The sequence below is a fragment of the Cornus florida genome, unplaced genomic scaffold (genome assembly GCF_030987335.1).
Source record: "Cornus florida cultivar Cherokee Brave unplaced genomic scaffold, ASM3098733v1 CherokeeBrave_3.0.0_Hap2_Chr07, whole genome shotgun sequence".
Taxonomy (NCBI): Eukaryota; Viridiplantae; Streptophyta; class Magnoliopsida; order Cornales; family Cornaceae; genus Cornus; species Cornus florida.
The window spans coordinates 60,230,963-60,253,253 of NW_026775577.1; the positions used below are offsets into that span (position 1 = coordinate 60,230,963).

Here is a 22,291-nt window from a genome sequence, read left to right on the forward strand (position 1 = left end):
CGCTCAATTTCAATAGCAGAAAAAGTAAAAGCATCTTTTAACTCTTTGACTTCTTTACCATCCACAGTTTTATCTATTGTAGGTGGTGTACAGCTAGATTCAACTATTGCCCAAGTTTTACCACCAGAATTTTGCAAATAGGCTCTCATCTTTGATTTCCAAAAAATGTAATTATCTCTTTCAAACAAAGGACCACGTTTATTAGAACCACATTCTTTCAACGCATAAGACATGATTAAAAACCAATTTTAGAAATCAGAGCAAAACTTTCCAACAAGGATCAACTCAATGTGTAGAGATTGGCTTTGATAACAATTTGTGAGTTGTACGCAGCGGAACATTTAGAAAGTTTTGATTATTTTAAAAACAGATCTTGTGTTTTTCTAAATTTCTTTATTTTAGCAATTAATAAATTATTATCATGCAATATAAAATAAAGCAAAGTAAAGTTAAAGATGACACCAGGATTTTTAGCGAGTAAACCCCAGTTGATAAAATACGTCAATTGTTTGCATGGAAAAAACCTCGTAGACTGTGCAGTCTAAAGTAAATTGATCCACTATGCTTGAAACAAAGTACACTGAACTTTGACTCTGGCTCACACTCTATCGTTTTACTAAACACCAATTGCTGACAATCCTCTAGTTTTGCGACTCCCCGTCCAACAACAACTTGACCTCAGGCTTATGTTTGATCTTTGTAGAAGAGTAGCAGGGGTAGATTAGAAAACACTCCTCGAATGCTCCAACCCTTTTAAAGTGTGATCGCTTTTACTTCTGTTCTTCAACTTCTGGATTTGATGTAGAAGTAGATCTTCTTTTGTCTGATCGATGTGAATGCAATTGTATATTCACGATCAGGATTTGAACACCACAACTTTAAACTCACTATATGTTTATGTGTATGTGTTCTAGAAAGACAAATATAAAATTCTCTAAGAATTTCTGAGACAAAAATCTTTCTAAGGCTTTTAAGAATAATAAACTGATAATATAAAAGCCGTGAATAAACCTATGTGTATGACAAGGTTTATATAGAGTTTAAAATGTCCTAGTCCCTCTGAAAATATGAAAAATTTGTGCATAGGACTTGGTACAATTCTAAACTAACTAGAAAATAATTCTGAAACAGGAAATTGAAAGTTGGAAACTGATCAGTTGGTGAATTTGAAACCAACTTGAAGCCTTGAACCGGTTCAAAGGGGCTGAACCAGTTCAAGTTGGCCAGAACTTGAATTTTGGTTCTCTTCAGACTAAAAACATTCTACGGTAAATTCTGAAAAATATGGAAAGTGTAGAATGTGTCCTACCCTGTTTAGAATCATTCCTAATGTGTTGTTCTTACCTTATTTCGAATTATCTCAATTGTGGTAGCTTTGAACAACCATTCCAATTCTGTAGTCGCCGTCAATCTTGACAACTTGCATTACAAGTAACACGAATTACAACTCGACTGGGACTAATTTTGTTATGATAATTGCTAAATACAAAATAATATCTCTAAATACTTTTTTCATTTCCAAATACACACAAGCCGTCAATAAGCTGTCTAAACCGGCTTGATGTGCAATCCTTAAACGGCATACTCCTAACATGTTTTCTATTCTTTCTAAACCCATCTCTCCACATAATAGCCCTCGACAATACTTGGCGATATACTTCACATCATAGACATGGCCAAGTATATTACTAAGTTTTTCAATAAATTCCATGGTGAATCTGGCAAAGGACTCCCGGTTACCAGTTTGACTATGTAAGCCATATCATACAATCCATGAAATGTGATCCACTAAATACCATGATGGGATTAGACCAAGTTTCTGAAGGTGGCTGAAACAGATTCATGTCAACATCGTCTAAATTCAATCCTCCACACTGATTCTTCTTGAAACTAACACCTGGACTCTTTCTAAAATTAAATTGCCACGTACCTCCTATACTTCCATCGTTGTCAAATATTGTAAATCCTATTTGTGTCAACCTCATACGATCGGTATTATACTTGAGATCATAGTATTGCTCATCTTTAGATGCATTTCTTGACGAGACATGTAAAAAACCTGTGAACTCCGTATCAATGGATACAAACGAATAAATATGCATTATATTGTCAAGAATGCATATATCTGGTAAAAAGTATCCATGCCAAACTTCTTTAATTCACATGATGAAACCTTGAAACTGATCTATGCTTATGCGAGAAATTCCTTAACATCTACCTTCGAATCCTCTTCTCGCGCAACAATCAAGTCAAACCAACAATTCCCAGACACCCGCCACCTCTCTTTAGTTCAAACAATTCACTCCCTTGACGAAGAAGAAAAATTGAAAACTTTAGTCTGATATAGCTGAAAAATGACCGAACCGTTTAATCTCATATATAGGGAAAATGACTTAACTCTCAAGATATATAGGGAATAACAAGCCAACCAAACCAAGCCCAGTCCCTGAAGTGCAGATGTAATATGGAAGGAAGGTTTATGAATGATCCAAAGAAAAGAAAAGTAAGGGACGTGATGTCCGTAATATAGAAGTAGTTTTGGAATGTACAGAGAAGTGCAGCCCTCACTATATCTTTTAGGAAAATACCTAAATCTATCTATAGGTGATGGTGTGGTTTGGGCACTGTCCTTATGAGCGGCAGAGTTGTCCTATTAGGCCTGCTTTTGGTTAATATAAGCGGTGGAGTTATTACTACTAGCCCAGTAAAAGAAGTGTCCTAATGGGTCGCGGGCCGCGGAGTAATTACTAGCCTAGTAGAGGAACATTCACTCATTGAGTTAAGTATTGGCCTATTCTGGGTTCAATGTTTTAATATATGTAATATATTATATAAAACTATAAAAAATAAAAAAAAATAATAAAATTGAGATAATAATATTTATGATGAATATGAAGGGAATATCGTATAATTTTGCTCACATATTATGATGCTTACTGAGATCAAATTAGTTCACATATCATGATGTTGTCATTTAAACCAGTAATATAATATGGTGTGAATTAAACAAGTATCAGGCAAAATAAAGTGTCTTATATATATTCAATTTTGTACAAATCTCATGTATTGAATATAACAAATTTCACAACTTTATAGTTTAGAATCAACAAAGAAAATTAAAATTGGAAAAGCATGAAATTTTTATTGATGATCTCCAATTGAATACAAATAATTCAGAGTATCACAAATTTTTTCAAAACGACATACACATGCAAGAATATTGATTTATCGATCAATTAAATGAACCTGTAGCAATTATATACAAAGAACCCGCTATCTATATCATATATTACATATAGACAATTGCTCAAGTCCTGTACAAATTGAATTAAATGGCGAGCAATGCGTAAGATGTTGGAGATATTGCGGTGGACAACAATCATAACTAGCTTACAATTCATCTCGATCTTGGTGCTGACCCCATACAAGAAGCCTTCAAATCTTTCCTCAATTTACTGATATACTTCCTTCATTTCCAAATAGACACGAGCCATCAATAAGTTGTCTGAACTAGCTTGATGTGCAATCCCTAAATGGCATACTCCCAACATGTTTGCCATTCTTTCCAAACCCATCTCTCCACATAATAGCCCTCGACAATACTTGGCGATATACTTCACATCATAGACACGGCCGAGTTTATTACGAAGTCTTTCAAAAAATTTCACTGGTGAATCTGGCATAGGACTCCCGGTTACAAGTTTGACTATGGAAGCCATATCATATAATCCATGAAATGTGATCCACTGAATACCATGATGGGATTGGACAAAGTTTCTGAAGGTGGCTGCAAATAGATTCATGTCAACTCCTTCCAAATTCAATCCTCCGCGCTGATTCTTCTTGAAACTGACACCCGGGCTCTTTCTAAAATTAAATTGCCACGTACCTCCTATATTTCCATCGTTGTCAAGTAATGTAATCCATATTTGTGTCAACCTCGATCATATGATCGGTAATATACTTGAGATCATGGTACTATTCTTCTTCGGATGCATTTCTTGACGGGACATGCAAAAAACTTGCGAACTCCGTATCAATGGCTACAAATGAATTGCTATGCATTATATTATGAAGAATTCATATTTCTAGTAAAAAGTTTCCATGGCTAACTTCTTTAATCCACATGATGAAATCTTGAAACTGATCTACGTTTGTGTAAGAAATTCCTTAACCTCTGCCTTTGAATCTTCTTCTTGCGCAATAGTCAAGTCAAACAACAATTCCTAGACACCCGCCACCTCTCTTCAGTTCAGACCGTTCACTCCCTTGACGAAGAAGATAAATGGAAAGCTTTAGTCCGATATAGCTGGAAAATGACCAAACCATTTGATCTCATTTCACTACAAGAAAAAAGGGCTTCTACGAGGGGCCAAAAACGCCATGGAAACCTATTCACGGCACATTCTAGGCCCTCGTGTATGAGGGTTCCGAAAATACTCAATTTTTTTTACAAGAAAAAATTTATCTCGTAAAAAAATAATAGATGCACCGTAGAAAATAATTTCATTTATATATTAAATTTATTTACGGCAAGGATATTTTTCCGTTAATAATTAACTTACGAGGCACGGGAGCATACCGTAGAAAAGTTTTCTACGGCAAATTATAATTACCCGTAAATAATCTTGACTTTTTTATGGCGAATTATAACTACTCATAAATAATCTCACGAGGTACCGAGAAAAGTTTTCTACAGCGAATTATAATTACCTGTAAATAAGCTCAACTTTTCTACGGCGAATTGTAACTACCCGTAAATAATCTCATGAGGTACCGAGAAAAGGTTTCTACGGCGAGTTATAACTACCCGTAAATAATCTCACGAGGTACAGTATAATGCCGTAAAAAAGTTTTCTAAAGTGAATTTTAACTACCCATAAATAATCTCACGAGGCATTGGAGCATGCCGTAGAAAACTTTTCTATGACAAATTTAGGTATCCGTAATAATATAAACCATTCTCACGACTTGCCATGTATGCCGTAGAAAAGTTATTTAGAAGGATTTTCACTTATTTACGGAATTTCAAACTCCCCGTAAATAATATATATATATATATATATTTATAAATAAAACACCCTTAATTAATGCCAGTTAATCACCCACTACCTAAAATTCACATCACTTTCAGTTATAATTCAATTCAAAAAATATACATATCCTATTAAATATATCAAAAGAGTTAAAACATTTTTACAATTCATCATTTATCAATGTGCCAAAACAATTCAACATTTATCAATATTCCAAAACAAGAGGTAAATCCATTTGTCAAGAAAATCATCAATTTCTGAACAATTCTGTTGAAAAATTGATAAACCTTCTAGCACTTGAGTTTCAGTCTGCACTTGTCAAAAAACCACCTCACTGTACAAAATCCAAGGAAGTAGCTGCAAAATCCACGGTACAAAATCCAAGAAAGTAGCTGCATCACACAAGTCTCAAATTCAAAATGTTAATAAAAAAAGGAAAATAACAAGATAATCATTTATAATCAAACACAAATATTTTGCTAAGAATTTCTTATATCATGGATGGTGACTAAAATCTTTTAATGTGTGAGTTGTGTGACTAACAACTCACAATCTTTTAAACTGTAAAAGTCAGTTTCAAAGCTCAATCTTTGTTGGAAAGGCAACAAAAGAGAGACCTAATTTTTGGCAAGGGGCTTTGAATTTTGGGAAGAAAACCCCATGCTGCAATGGAAATGTCTCAAACTTGTATCATGACTTTCTCAATAAATTTCCATATGTACTAACAAACATAGAAACTATTTATTGTCCACGTTCTCTAAAATTTACAAAGGGTATGATCTTCATCTACTAACATTCAATTCAGGTCAAAGAAAATGCTTGAATGTAGATCGTTTTTAAACATTATGTACACACTATGACACTACTATATTTTCTTACTTATATTCAACTTCACTGTGTGAAACTGATTACACCAAATTTAATTGTTGCTTTTCGTTTTTTTCCTAGAAACTAGTGTTGTCAAAGCAACCCACATGCATGTTGATTGGTGAGTGATGAATGTTTGTGCCTTCACTTATATATTCACAGATCATTCACATGACTCGAGATATATATATACATATATATATGAATGTGTGTGAATATATATATTTTAAGTTAAATAAAAAGAAATTTGCAAGCATCAAACCTGTTGGAAATTGAAATCTTATTGAGCAACATTATGAGTTTTTTTTTAAATCAATTCTATCATGTGTTGTTTGGAGATATAAAAAACCAACAATATTTGAGTCGTCTAATAAGTCTAATATGAGAAACGATTGTGTAACAAATTTCAAATAAGTATTCATACACATTTACAAATATCTATTGTGGAGCTCAGACTTCTAATCTCACATTCCAAGGAAATATTTATATCAAAATATTTTTGACATGTTTTTTTAATGATGTTTTGGGTAACACAAATCAACACGAACTCAATCCAGCTTGCTTAAATTTTTTTTTGTTGTTTTGGATTGAAAAGCAAACACACAATATATTTTTTGACCTAATTGGTTAAGTAACTATTACTGAATTGAATAAAACGTGGAAACCATTGAATTTTTTGTTTCATGTGATCAAAAAGTTTTTCTAATTAAGCAAAGATGGGATGGGCGGTCTGTGGAGCCCTTAGTCTAGTCCAAAAAGGGCAAATCTTTATGAACAAACATCTTTTGTGGCCAATGTCTTTCATGTATTTATTAATATGGTGTTTAATTAATTGCATAGACTTATTCTCTTCAATTTTCTACCAAAAAAAAAAAAGCATTTAATTAAGCTTTTATATATTGTTCTGTACTAAGTTAAATTTTCTTATATGATCCCTAATAAGGGCGGCAAGTTATGTAATGCACATGACATGAGTGCTCACTTAGATTATCTAAATTATAGTAAAGTTATGTTGACTTATAAGTTTGATTAATTGTTTGGGTCTAAGTCAATGGAAATGAACAAAATGGATGATAAATTTGTTCAAGTATAATCATTGTCGGTGTGATGATTAATGTGTGAGTTGTGTGACTAATCTACCATTTGAAATCTTAATGAAGTTTAAGTTGTACATATTGAACGGTTTGTAGCAAAAGACTTGGATCAGTGGAATAGAGGGATTGGTCAGGAGGGTGTGTTAGGAGGACACAATTGCAGTGTGAGAGGAATAACAGCCTAGTTGAGGGAGGGAATGGGGAAGAAGATAGATTTGTAAAGGTTGAGGGGAAGTTACCGGACTTCGTGGACTACGTGGGATCAGATGATATCAATGCTGGCAGAGATATGTGTCTGAACAATTGTTCATGTAAAGCATATGCATATGTAAATAAGTAGGATCAGCTGCATGATGTGGAGTGGGGATTTTGTTGATCTTCAGCAATTTGCAGATGGTGGGAACACGCTCTACATTCATCTCGCGAATTCTGAATTAGGTAAGATGAAACTTTCAATTGTATATGTCATTGCTGTTGTTAGCATTTTGAATTTTCATTATATCATATAATATTTTTTGTTGCCGTTAGACTTTCTGACATTTAAGACATATTCTACCTCCTATAGGAAGAATAGGATAAATATCAGAAATTTCTCATGAATATACTTTTTGCTGCTGTTAGAATTTCTAACATTTAAGAGATATTTTTACCTCCTATAGGGAGAATAGGATAAATATCAGAAATTTCTCATGAATATACTTGATTAGAACTCTAGCAGAATAGGATATCTAAATATCAGAAATTTCTCATGAATTGACCTTTTCAAATAGTTTTTGCTTTCTTGTGGAGCAAGCTAGAGTTCTTTGATTCTTTTAATTGTTCAATTATAAACAATATAATGACTTTTGTATTTGTTTCTCTTCTAACATAGGTGGTGGGAGAAAAATATCCATATTTGTAATAATAGCAATAGTGGTGGTGGGCACATTCTTTCTAAGTGTTTCCATTTGGCTACTATGGAGGTTCAGAGCAAAATTGAAAGGTAAATTTTAGAAAGTGAAATGAAAATTGTACTGTTATTTTGTTAATTATCTTGACTGTTTATGCTAATTGTTGATTCTTCATTACAGCATTCTTGAATCCATCGCAGAAGAACAATGAGTTACTGATGCTTTATGCACGCAGAAGTGAGGAACTTTCGACAGATCTTTCTGGACCGGAAGACCTTAGAGTTGAAGGGCAGCATGTAAGCGGAGCAGAATTATCATTCCTCGATTTTAATACCGTGGCATTAGCTACAAACAATTTTTTAAATGAAAACAAGATCGGACAAGGTGGATTTGGCCCTGTCCACAAGGTGTGTTCTTTAATTTTCTATGAAAAAATGGTAAAAATTGAAGGTTAATTGTGTATTGGAATGCACTAAAGTGCTGCTAACTTTTATAATGCTTAACAGGGAAAGTTGCCATGGGAACAAGAAATAGCTGTAAAGAGGCTTTCAAGAAAGTCTGGACAAGGCTTGGAGGAGTTCAAGAATGAGATTACACTAATTGCCAAATTACAACACAGAAAATCAGTCTTTTTCTTTTATCCTCAAAGATTTGCTAACTTGAATTCCATGATCACTTGTAAAATGTAGCGGCTATATGGCTCCTGAGTATGCAATGGAAGGTCTATTTTCTGTCAAGTCTGATGTGTATAGTTTTGGAGTATTAATACTAGAGATTATAACCGGCCGAAGAAACGCTAGTTTTCGTTTACCCAAACACTCAAATATTATTGGATATGTAAGTCTATACATAAATCTTCTTTTCTTTTCTTTTCTTTTTTTTCTTTTCTTTGATGTGTATAATTTGACAAAATGTTGGAAATGTTTCAGGCATGGGACTTATGGGATGGTGATAAGGCAATGGAGATGATTGATCCTAAAATTGCAGATTCATGTTGCCAAAATGAAGTGTTGAGATGCATACAAGTAGGGATGTTGTGTGTGCAGGACATGGCATTTGACAGACCAACAATGTCATCCGTGTTGCTGATGTTGGAGGGTCAAAGTACAAGTATGCAGATGCCGAGACGACCGAGTTTTACTTCAATGAGAAGAAGCCCTATAGACATGGATGAATATTGGAAGGAAAGTTGAGACATTGTATTCTCAAATGATGTAACAATTAGTGTGAAAAATGGTAGATAATACTTCACATTATTGATTAATAATTGAGATTGATTAGCTAAGTCCATTGGTAATACCTACTGGATAAAAATAATAATAAATAAATAAAAGAATGACTATATATGAAGGGAATTGTTTCATAAAAAGGTCACAAACTAACAGATTAACAAACAACAAAGAGAATTCTAATCAATACATTAATCCCTTCCTTATCTTAATTAATTTGGGCAAGTCTATAAAACTGTTCTTACTTGACGTGATAAAGATAGTAACCTAAGATGGAAAGACTCCCACTTGATTATGGAATACAGAAATTAAGAAACTTATATAATAAGATCCATCATCAAATGCATTGGTCAAACTTATAACTTGTGAGATCATAGTTTATATTAATATTTGACATTGATACGAAGCAAGTGGTGAGGAGCTAAACTTGAAAATTAATTAGGGGTACACGGGGATATATTCAATTGGTACAATCCAAAATAATTCAAATTTTGATAGATTGATGATCTGGCAAAGAACTCCCACATATCTTGAAAACACTCAAATCTATATAGATCATAGGTTTAGATGTAGATGAAATTTTCATCTACCATATGTGTTTGAGTTAAATCTAATTATTAATGAATTATATTCGAATTTTTTTATTTTTTATCTGGAAATCATCATTTTAATACAATCTTTGTTTACAAGTCGATCTTCAAAATAAATAAATAAAGCTAGTGATTATGCACCTAAAAAAGCTAGTGAGCTAACTTCTTTTTTTTTTAGTACTTTTATTTTAGTTTCTCTCCCACTTTCACAAGCTTAATTGTTGGAGGAAACTAGTTCCATGACCTAAAATATTTATGGCTCTTTGTAAATGATAGATAATACTTTTGTGTGTGTGTGTGTGTTCCTTCCCCTGTTTCTGTAATGAAATGGATTTTGGGAAAGAATTTTGAAAAGGATTTTGTGAAAAACCCGGCCGCCTAGGAGTTGCCTAGGGACCGCGGCGTTAGTGAGGCCTAGAGGGGATTAGAGAGATCGCCCTAATGTGGTTGAGTTACCTAGCCCTGTAACAACCCGAATTTTTACGAGTTTGAAATTTATATTTATTTCATGATTTTTAATTATTAAGATTGGGTATTTTAATTTTAAATTGGAGACTTACGTAATGAGATTTGAGTTATTGATTATTTAATTGGAGAATTCTTTAATGAGTTGAATTGATTTTTTTTTTTTTTTATTTCATAATTATATATGTGTAATGTTAATGGTGCTATTTGGTGATGATGGAAGAAAGACATGTGATGAAAAAAAAAAAAAAAAAAGATTTTAGTCACCATCCATGATATAAGATTATTATTATTGTTATTTGTGTAGTTCTCAAGTGCCCCTAACATTTCCAGCATGCCCATAAAGCTTGTTTTCATCCAGTGTTTTAGACATTTTTCTAAACTTCCCTTCCATTGGTAGCAAGTTTTTTCATCCAGTGTTTCAGACATTTTTCATAAGCAAAGTAACCTAAGTTATGGTAGCAAGTTTTCCAAGTCCAACTAACCTGAATATTTTTTCAACATCTGTTCTATGTTAACAAGTCTTTTACACGTTAATTATCCATGGATCAATAGAACCGGCCATATATAACTAAGCAATTTCCCTCCAGAGAGGGCATGGGAAGTGTTAATTTAAAGGTTTTAGTATGATATTTTTTTAGTCTAAATCCTTTTAGATGTGGGATGCAACAAACTTGTGTGCTCAGGAATGATTTTTCATGATAAGGCCTGATTGAAATAAATTATAATTTTGGGATTGGTTCTCATTATCTCTGATGATATGTGGTATGTCTGCTCATTAGTATAGGGTCATAAATAATTAGAATATGGAGAAGTCATTCTCCAATTGACCTACAAATATTGTTCACCAATTTAAGTAAAGGTATAAATAACATATCAACAACTTCTTCTCCATAACAATCAATCAAAACATCCCTTGATTAGTAAAAACAACATTTGCTTGTTCATGATGCTCACTTTGCACATGTCCATGGGGACAATTGGAAGTAGAATATAAAACACTTGAACAAGTCATACATGACTTATTAGATGCATGATGAGAATGGTTAGGGAAGGAAGATACTTGATTCGCCGAGTTTTGGTTGATAAAAAATTGATCAAACCTTTGAGATAATAATTTCATTTCGGCGGCAATTTCATTGGAGTGGTCAACTTGATGTAAACCAACACTCTTCCTACCACTAGAATTTCTACCATTCTTCGAAGATAAAGTACGATGCAAAGAATTTTCACTCATGCTCTCATAAAGACGCCACACGTCATCCTCATGCCTATCAATGTAAGAGCCACCCATGGAAGCATCAACCATGCCCTTGTAATTATCTGATAAGCTCTCAAAGAAATATTGAACTAATTGCCATTTGGACATGTTATGATGTGGCCACTTCCTAAGCAATTCATTAAAGCGTTCCCATGCCTCATGAAATGTTTCTCCATCCCCATGTGAAAATTCTCGAATTGAGGTTCTCATGGCATTGGTCTTAGAAACCGGATAGTACTTCTTCAAGAACTCTTGTTACATTTCTGCCCAAGAAGTTATTGAAAAAGGCCTAAGATTGTTAAACCAATATTTTGCCTTGTCTTTAAGGGTGAATGGAAAAAGTTTAAGCCTTAAGACCTCTTCCGGCATGTTCGTATATTTTATGGTGGAACATACTTCAAGAAACTCATCTAAATGCTTGTAAGGTTCTTCACTTGGAAGTCCATGATAATTAGGAAGCATTTGAATGGTTTGTGGCTTGATTTCATAGTGGTGTGCTCTAAATGGCGGCAATTGAATGCATGTGGGTGCATTATATTTATTAGGCACATAGTGATCTCTTAAAGCAAGGGGAGGATTAGCAATTGGAGGTGCAACATGGGCACCTTGGTTGCCTTGAATGATGGGAGGTGGTGGAGCATAGATTGGCCTTGGCATTCCTAATGGAACTTGGCCTTGTTGTTGTGGTGGATGAACATATGGCTTTGGCATGCCTAATAGAACTTGCATGTTATCATGATGCACATTGGGGTGCAGGATACCTTGTTGGTCTATGTGACCAAGGTCCTCCACATGGTCCTCATTGTGTCCTTCCATTGATGAAATGGATTGACTAGAACTACCTCTTCCCCTAGGGTTTCGAACAATGGATTCACGATGAAAATTTAAAGGGACAAGAGTGGGTCTCAATGATCTACGACCATGCATGCACAATGCAACACAACAAGCAATAACAACAAACACTTTATCTTCACAAAAAATCAACAATCAATAAACTTCCTCCACATTCCATGTTCTCATACTCCCATGCTTAAACAATATGCAAGAAAAGTAAATTGCCTCCACGCGGGCTCACGATTTATCTAAGAATTGAAATACAAGCCTCCACGCAGGCCGACGATTTAACTAAGAGTTTGAGTAAGAAAAAGCTCACAAAGGTCCTTTAGCACTTCAACTCCAAATTTATAGCTTAGCTTAACAATTTTTTAGATTTTAGCATTTTTCCTTTGCTTGCTTAGCTCTTTTGCTTGGAATACTCCTTTGCTCACTTTCTTAGCCCAATGCTCCTTGTCAATCAAGAACAAACACAATAAGTAACAAAAATTGAAAACAAAGTAAAGACACGATCAAAAGAGTACTAATTCCTAATTGATTCCACAAATACGACGTTGCCAATCAATTAATCCCCGGCAATGGCGCCAAAAACCATGTTGTCTTCTCGAGTGGTGCACAAAACAATGCACAAAATTTTGAGTTTGGAAATTAGTATCAAGTGGGCACCATAATTTAAATTTATAAACCGCTTAACACCTATACTATGTAGTATGAGTGAGAAGGGATCGCCCCAAGGGATTGAGTTGTCGAACTAGGTTGAGGAATCAAGATTAGGGTTAGTAGGTCGAGTGATCAAAGTAGTGGTTGGTTAGTTGGATTACACTAGATGCAAATTAAACTAAAGTAAATAATAATGCAATAGAGAGAGAGATATTGGGGTTTAGAGATCACTGCTAAGCATAGCTTTTCTACACCTTTAATGAATGATTAATGAGGGGAAGAACATGTATTACAACAAAGTGTGTGTGTGTGTGGTTGTTTCAACAAGCATGGATGACAAATTAAGCATATATTGTCTAAACAACATGGTGGATAGCACAACATATCAAATTAAACCATTAATCCTTTTTTTAAGCTCACAATCCAAACACATCACAAGGTTAGAGATACATGTTACTTTCTTTTCATAAGTATGAAACATCAACAACAAGCATGGATTGTCCTCTTATTTAACAACTACTCTACAACTAAGCTAATGACATGAAATTAAACTAATTTAACTATGGAAGAGGTACAATTCATCAAGCAATGAGTATGAACCATCAAATAAACTACAAGAACATGACATTAAACACTATGTCTTGACAATCTCTAGATCTATAACATCAATACACATAGACATGCATCAATAACACAAGAAATAGAGACAAACACATGAACATCTATTCTAACATACATAGACATATGGATAGAGTGAAATGATCAATTGGAAGCATTAAACCACATAAATCATTGAATAAACAAGATCTATATATATAAAAGTGCAAAGACATGAATCATAATACAAATCCCCTCAAAAATACATAAATCAAGAAGTAGAAAGCATGCTTAGGGCTAACTTTAGCCCCAAGAGGATGTCTAGCCACTCATGGATGATGTCTTCCAACCCTCAAGGGCAAGCTCCATGGAAGAAATCTGCTCCTTGGTTGATGAAGAGTTTCCAATGGTGTCTCTAGTCTCATCCTCTTCTTTTCTTCCTCCCTAAGAGTTCTCTAAGGTATGATATGATATGATGTAAAAAGTAATACTTATCCTTATATAGGCAGGTCAAATGACACCCAAAATGAGCTGGGGTCGTATAGCAAATATTCTCCAATGATTGGATAATGGACAACTTTTTGTGAGCTGGAAATTTAACTTTTTCACACTGGAGGAAGTTCGATCGATCGAACCTTTGACTTAGATCGATCGAACAGGGCTAAGATCTATTGAACTTAGGCTGGATCGATCCTCAATGGCGGCGCCTTTTTGGATAAAAACAAATATAAGATATTTTGAAGATATTTTTGGGAAAAGGACAAAAGTGGTTGGTAGGGTGGTACAACTGGATAAGATCAATCATTTGGATAAGGACAAAAATGTTCGATCGATCAGAGAAAGAAGTTGGATCGATTGAACTTTTGAGATCTTTGAACAGGGACAAACATGGCTCAAATCCATCTTGAAGTGCTGAGATCGTTGAAAGTTGGATCGATCAAACTTTTCTTGAAATTGGTCGTAGTTGCTGAAATTCCACCCTTTGCTTCCTTTTGCTCTACTTTGCTCCTTTCTTTGATTCATCCTAGAATTGCTTCAATTATGTTCTTATTTGGCTGAGTTAGCTTGTTTTGGGGATAAATACTTGAAAATGGAAATAACACGAAATTAATACAAAATGGTAAAATAAGATAGATAAAGTTCCTAGAATACCTAAGCTTAAGGGGTTTAAATACGCACTTTTCAGCGCTCATCAGAAATCATGTCGCAGTAACATAAAAATAAGTATGCTAATTGTGATAATTCTTGTAACGACCTGGTCATTTTTTTCGTTTAATTTTCTTTTCTGAGCTCTGTTTCGTGTCGCTTAGTGTCATCTCGAGTGCTCAGAATTGGTTTCTGAGACTCTTTCATGTGAATTGACAACTTCCTTTGAGGACTGAGTCATTTTCACATTTTTCGTTTTTGGACACTATGTGTTATTTCGTCCTTTTCCCTATTCTGTCTTTTCCCCATTTGTCACATTGTTGGTACAACCTCACTTCTCATGCTCGGAGTTGGATTTTGACTTCATATGCCTCCATCTTGAGTGATTTCCACGAAATACGTATCTTTACTTTTGCAAGAAAGTACTCTGGTTGCTCCCGGTGTCCATAGGGGCATGGATGAAAAGTTCTTTGAAATTATTTTCTTTTCTTGGGGTGTTTTTCGTAAATATCTTTTGAAGATATTTTATTTCAGGGATTTTTAAGAAAATATTTTAGGAAGATATTTTCATTCTGGGCCATAAGTGCAGTTTTCACTTTTTGGAGGGGCCATTGTGCAATTAATGAAAGTTATTGCAAAATGTCTTGTTTTCAGCCTGGATCCTCATACATGATTCATTTTCACATTTCATCAAGTTGTGTACTCTTGGAATTTCCTCCTGGTCGATGTTTTCCAGTTTCAAGGTTTCTGGCCCCGATTTGCGCCAAACTTATTTTGGACATAACTTTCTGCTCGGGACTCAGTTTTTGACGTCGTTTCTTTCGTTGTTCATATTTTATCATTTTGAATCTTTTTCGTTCACAAAGTTTTGCCATTTGAGCCCGTCTGCTCAAATTTTACTTTTTCGGACCCGGCGGGGCCCGTTCGGGGCACTTTTTGAGATTTCTATAAAAGTGGGGTGAGATATTTCATTTTTCATCTTCTCCCCTCTTCATGCCCGACCTGGAGCTCCCATGGCAGCCCAAGGGGTGCTGCCGTTTTCTCTCTCCTCTTTTGGTTCACTTTTCTTTGATGGAAAGTCTTCGGCCTTAACGTTTGTTGTTCCCTCGCCGTGCTCTACCTTTCCCCCTTATTAGAATTCAGTTTTGACCATTTCTTGAGTTTGGTTTTAAGGTCAAGTTATGATTTTGATGGGGCTTTGATGGGGGTTATATTCACGGCGTTGTCCCCGACAAAACCTAGTAGTTTCGTCGGATTCAGAGCCGTTCCATTTTGGTGGGCCTTTGGGATTTTCATCTCAAATTGAGGTAGGAGATGTTCTAGGTTTAAATTCTTGTTATATAGCATGCTTGTGATGCTTATACTACTTGTTTGCATGATTAAATATTAAATCTAGATATTTTATTATTTATTTTTCTTGTACGGGATCTAATTTTCCCGGTTGCTCATGACTTGGTTTAAACATGTAGCATGATTTTATATTGCCCCTTGATATGCTCATTGTCGTGTATTAAAATTGGAACATTTGAATAAGTATTAAAGATTTTATTTAATATTTATCTTAGGTGAAAGATTAATTCACATGGCCTTAACTAGCTTAAAATTAATATGTGTTAGCATATTACATTAGGCCTTGGCATGCTCTTCAACATAGTTGAATTTGAAAGTAATTGGAGGTGTTTTGAAAATTAGCAATTATTAATTAATTTGATTAATTAATTTGCCCCGAGTGCACTATTCACTCCTTTTGAATTCCGACTTGATATTCTTGATTTACATGCCATATAGCTTCACATATATTTGATTTAGAATATTCGGTGAGGTTTTGAAACCTTTCATTTAATTAAATTCCATGTTTAAGATTTAATCCTCATAGTGATATACAACTTGGAATTGAATTGTGGCATGCTAGAAAATTAAGCTTTTGTGTGGTTGTTCACATATATTAAATTGGGATTAATTGCATGAGAATTACAATCTTTATTCTATATTTAACTTTAGTGAAAGTTTAATTTACATAGGTATAACTTGCATGAAATAAGCTTGTAATGTGATATTACATTAGTCCTTATCATGTTCTCTAAGATATGTTAAATTGAGAGCATTTGGTTAAGTTTGAAAATCTAGAGATTTTAATTAAAAGAATTAATTAAAATCTATTTTGCGGTCCCATTAGCTTAATTAAGGTTTTAACTTGATATTTGTATTGGCCATGACTTGTTTACTAGTATATATTAATTTGGGACTATCTGAAGTTGTTTTAGAACCTTGGGATTTAAATTAGCATGATTTAATTAAAGTTCTACTTTGTTGTTCCAATAACCTAATTGAGTTTTAGAATGGATATAGGTGATGACCATGCCATGTTCTTTAATATGTATTAATTTGAGGTTATTTGGAATTGAATTAGAATCTAGGGAATTTAATTATTTTTATTTAATTAAATTCTATCGAATTGAGCCATGGATTTAATTGTGTTTGAAAGTTGTTTCTATATCAAAATCCTGGACATGGACTTGTTGTATATTCATTTGGTTATGTTTTGAGCATTGGATAACATAGTTGCTATGTTTATACTCATGAGAATATGTTTTCCTTATTGAATATATTGTTGCCTTGTGTAATGATTTGCACATTTCATATTTAGCATCATTCATGCATAGCGTGTAACGAATCACACACTGAAGATTCGACAGTCATCACATCATATTAGTTGTGGACTTAGAGCATGTATTGTATAGGTTTCCAAATTTGGTTATGCTTGGTAGATAGTTGATTATCTTGCATATTCCTGTTGATATATGCGTTGTTGCACAACTTGTTGATTTTGGAAACTTGGGGATGTCGTTGTTTGGCTATGGCTAGGATGTGGTTCTAGTACGGGGGATAGTCCCTCTATATATAGTCTAGTGCGCACATAGGGAGGTTACCCATGGGCTAGTAACCTTAAAGTAACTATGTTGTCGGTCTGATCCGGTGTGATGTCCGAGTATCCACTTTGTTTGATTTCGCATTTCATTTTCAAGTTGATAACTAGATGATATTGTAACTTGTTGTTTCTTATTTATCGTTCCATTTTAAGTTACAGGATGTTAACTTTGCGAAATTATGTTTTATGCGTTGTATTGGAAGTTCCAATGTTGGTTAAATTGCATCGATATTGAAAATCGTGTTTTGACGTTTTAATAAAGCTTAGGATTGATCCTATTGATTCATTTATAACATAGACGTTAGGTGGCATGAACCACTACTGTTATTTTGTGCTTTAGATTCTAAGTTGATGGCTTTGAGAACTTAAACCTTGTTGCACTGTATAACATACTCTTTTGTTGTTGAATTGCATAGATAATGTGATTCTTGTTAACTTGTATTCAAATATGCTTTTGTCATGTTGTATGGATTACTCTAGACCTAGTTCAATTGTATTGAAAATGCAATTCATGTTAATCTATGCTCAAGCATTCTTCTTGTTGTGTTCTTTGGATTATCCCAACCATGATTCATTTCATACACGTATGTATATCATGATTCTTGTTTCTTAGACTCTAAGGTAGCTTAGGATTCTCCCCGAGTCTCACTTGGATATAGACGTTAGGTGGCATGAGCCCCTTTAACATGTTTCACCTTAAGGTGATAAATTTGTAAAATGCTAGGTCGATGCATGCTCATCTCCTACAAGTAGCTTTATGTTACTCACCCCTACGATACTGGGGCATATTTCAGGTACGAAGACTTGGTTCGTAAAGCCTAGCATTCCTTGGATGTCGTGTAGCTTTCAAGTTTCCATTTTATGCAAATGTTAGCATGAAATGTCATTTTGTAGACTTATATGTCAAAATATGTATATTTGATTCCATGTATGTAATGTGTACTTAAGTACACTCCTTTCAATGTATTTGATATGTATGAGATGAGGCTGGAGGCCAATGACATGCGTATTGTATTTTATACAACTTTTTAACTTCATGAAATATTATGAAAACCTTGAAAAATCGCAAGTCATTGCTTTACCATGGTTGCATCGGGTGTGGGAATTCCATTTTCATTCTTTCATAGGGTCTTATTAATCTTTTATGAAGTGTGGCCAAGGGCCAAATGGTCATTTGATCCCGTTTTACACTTTTGGATCCCATGTTTTCCATTCCAAGTCCATTTTTGCCTTTTTGCCCGTTGGGGGGTTGGATTTTGCATCGGCGATATTTTTAAGCCATGGACTATTGTAATGCCTCTAAATAGGTAAGTTACGTTTGCGTGCATAGTCGTTTCCGGGCAAAACCTCATCGTTTGTGTTTTGAGCCTCTTGTGAATTCATTTCGCATTTTTTTTGCATATTCTGATCTAGGGGCATTATGGACCTTTCACATCAATTTTATTTTCTTGTTTTGACATGGTTGAATAGAAAACGTGATTTTAGGGGGGGGGGGGGGTTTCTTTTTCGTGTTTTTCCAGAAAATGTCGTCTTGGTACCGGAAATCCCTCGTGAAGTTTCAGCTTCCAGTTTTGATTTAGCAGCTTTATGACCCTCTTGTGCAGTTTTGATTTAGGGGCATTTTGGGGATTTCATAGTCAGCTTTTTTCGATTCCGTTCACGATGTCGGGTAGAAAACTCGATTTTAAGGAGGGTTTCTTCTTCGTGTTTTTCTAGAAAAACTCGTCTTGACCTCTGTTTCAAGCCTCAGTTCTGGGCAGATCAAAAAAAAAAAATGTAGTAGCAGCCAAGGGCTGCCACCAGCCATGTCTTTGGGTGCCGGCGTGCACACCGGTGGGCTCGCGCATGGGCGCCGTGTGCGCCATGGCCCCTCGTTGGGCTGCCGCGACGTCAATTCTTCTTTTGGGCTTTTCTCCTTCGTCCGGACTCCGATTCAAGTGAATTTTTTTTTGAACTTGACTTATTTTTCGCTGTCTTTCCAACGGTGTGCTCGGTTGCACTTAGTTCTTCTTGGATAATTACCAGCTTACCCTTTTTTCTCTAAGTGCTCGTTTTTCTTCGTCAAGCCGTTTCTCCTTCGTTCGGACTCCGAATCATGCGATTCTTGAGTCCATCTTGATTAGTTTTTCATTGTCCTTCTAGCGGTGTGCTCGGTGGCACCCGAATCTACAGTTTTCAGAAATAACTATTTTGCCCCTGGGGGCTTATTTGTCATATTTTCGATCTTTTGTTTCCGCATCAGTTCTTGTTAAGTTCCACGACCTCATGGAAGGTCACTTTGACTTCTTAGAGTCTTGTTTTCAGTTTTCGCTTTCGCATTCGGATCTGTTATCGGATCATCCTTACGGTTCATCACAGGACACGCTGGCCTAAAAACCAGGGTCGTCACAATTCTCTGTATGCTTTATGGGAACTCAGTTGTTAACTATACAATGTTGTATCTTACCAACTTACTGGATATCGTAGAATAGTTTTCAGTGAGCATGTTAATTCTGATATTGTTATTTTTATGCTCATAGTGGAATTATAGGATGGATTATACCTATTCTTGGTGTTTTAAACTGATTGGAGAACCGTGTATCAGTAGTACAAAACAAACATGTTATATACATATTCTTATTTTAATTGTAATGGATTCTTGTTATATTTTTGGGATGGACTAGTTGATTGTTACTTCAGTTATTAGTATAATCAACTGCTAGATGGACTAGTTGGTATTTACTTTCACTACTAGCATAATCGACTGCTGGATGGATGGATTGTATGCACCGGTATGGGATGGTGACATACTAGGGACGGATTGGTTTCAAATACTGCATCCTACCTATACAGAATAAGCGAATGGATTATAAAATAAATCCTACTTATATTTAAGTTAAAGAAGCTGCACAAGCTGAATGATTAGATGGATTACTTGTTATCTAAGTTAAGTCAAAGAAGCTGCACAAGCTGAATGACTAACAGGATTGGTTTGGATGGATATGATAGGACTTTAAGTATATATTTATGATACTACGATCTGATCTTGAGTCTCAGAGTCGTCGGTTAGGGATCGTATATGCAATAGGATGCATAGCTGGATATGAGAGGTTGAGGTATACCTTGTTAGGTCTAGGTACTCATACCCACCTTTGGGGTGCATTTTTGTATGTTGCCTTCTATTCAGGTTGAGACCGATTAACACCCATACCAGGTAAACAACTCCATAGCATTACTAGTTTCTCTATACAGTACCATCTTGGGAAAGCGAACATGGTAGCAGATGCACTCAGTTGACGACCTGTCGGAAGTCTTTCTGCTCTGTTCGCTACTGAGTAGAATGCTTTGAAGACGGTGTAAGAGTTGTCGAATGCTTTCATGGCTTGTATGGTAGTTACGCCTTCCATTATTCATAATGTTTTGAAGGCACAACTCACAGATCAGCAGTGTATTGACAAAATTGTAGAGATGGCTTCCAGAGAGGTTCCATTCTACTATGTTGGGGCTGATGGAGGTTTGCGGTACAAGGGACTATTAGTGGTACCTTCTGCTGACAGGTTGAGGAAGGACTTGATGATTGAGACTCATCACTCTGAGTTCTCTGTTCATCTAGGAGGGAACAAGATGTATCGGGATATGAAGCGGCAGTTCTGGTGGGCAGGTATGAAGAGCGACATTGCTCTTTTTATTTTGCAGTGTAGTACCTCTCAGATAGTTAAGATTGATTATCAGAGGCCACCAGGAGCTCTACAGCTACTGCCGATACTAGAGTGGAAATGGGAGAGTATTTCTATGGATTTTGTGTAAGGGTTGCCAAATTCCTTCAGGGATCATAATTCCATTTGGGTTATCATGGACAGATTGACGAAATCAGCTCACTTCTTGCCTATTCGCACTGACTTCACTTCAGAGCAGTCGGCGAGACTTTACATTTCAGAGATTATAAAGTTGCATGGCATTCCATTGTCTATTATATCGGACAGGGATTCGAGCTTTGTGTCAGGATTCTGGAAGAGTTTTGAGCAGGCTTTGGGTACAGAGTTGCGTCTTAGCACTGCTTATCATCCTCAGACTGATGGACATACTGAGAGGGTGAATCAGATCATGGAGGATATGCTTAGGTCTTGTGTTCTTGATTTTAAGGGCCACTAGGAAGATTACTTATCGCTTGTGGAGTTTGCTTATAACAATAGTTTTCAGAAGACTATTAGGATGGCACCATTTGAGGTGTTATACGGCCGACCGTGTCGATCACCTGTTTGTTGGATGAAGGTTGGCGAGAGCAGATTCTTGGGTCCAGAGTAGGCAAAAGAGCTATGCTAATCATTGTACTCATGCTTTAGAGTTTCAGGTTGGGGATTAGGTTATACTCAAAGTGTCTCTTATGAAAGGAGTAATGTGCTTTGGGAAGAAAGGGAAGTTGTCTCTGCGATTTGTCGGTCCATTCATAATTACGGATCGCGTCCACAATGTATTTGATGTTTCCATGTTGCGAAAATTTCTACTAGATGAAGATTGGTATTAGCATATCGATGTTGGGGAGATTGAGTTGTAGCCGGATGCAACTTATTTGGAACCACCAAGTCGGATTGTCGACCGTCGGGATCAAATCCTTCGTAATAAGGCTATCCTGTTGGTCCGTATTTAGTGGAGTCACCACAATGAGGCTGAGTCCACTTGGGAATGGGAGGATGTCATTCGTTCGCAGTTTCCT

The 22,291-nt window shown here is 35.4% G+C and overlaps 1 protein-coding gene across 1 annotated transcript; it reads left to right on the forward strand.

The window, feature by feature from the left end:
- Window positions 1-7,350: 7,350 nt before the first annotated feature.
- LOC132266257 (G-type lectin S-receptor-like serine/threonine-protein kinase B120) lies at window positions 7,351-9,080 on the forward strand. The gene is made up of 6 exons (XM_059767112.1): window positions 7,351-7,435; window positions 7,869-7,979; window positions 8,068-8,294; window positions 8,394-8,464; window positions 8,577-8,724; window positions 8,817-9,080. The coding sequence occupies exons 1-6, from the start codon at window positions 7,351-7,353 to the stop codon at window positions 9,078-9,080; spliced, it is 906 nt and encodes a 301-aa protein (XP_059623095.1).
- The last annotated feature ends 13,211 nt before the right edge of the window (window positions 9,081-22,291 follow it).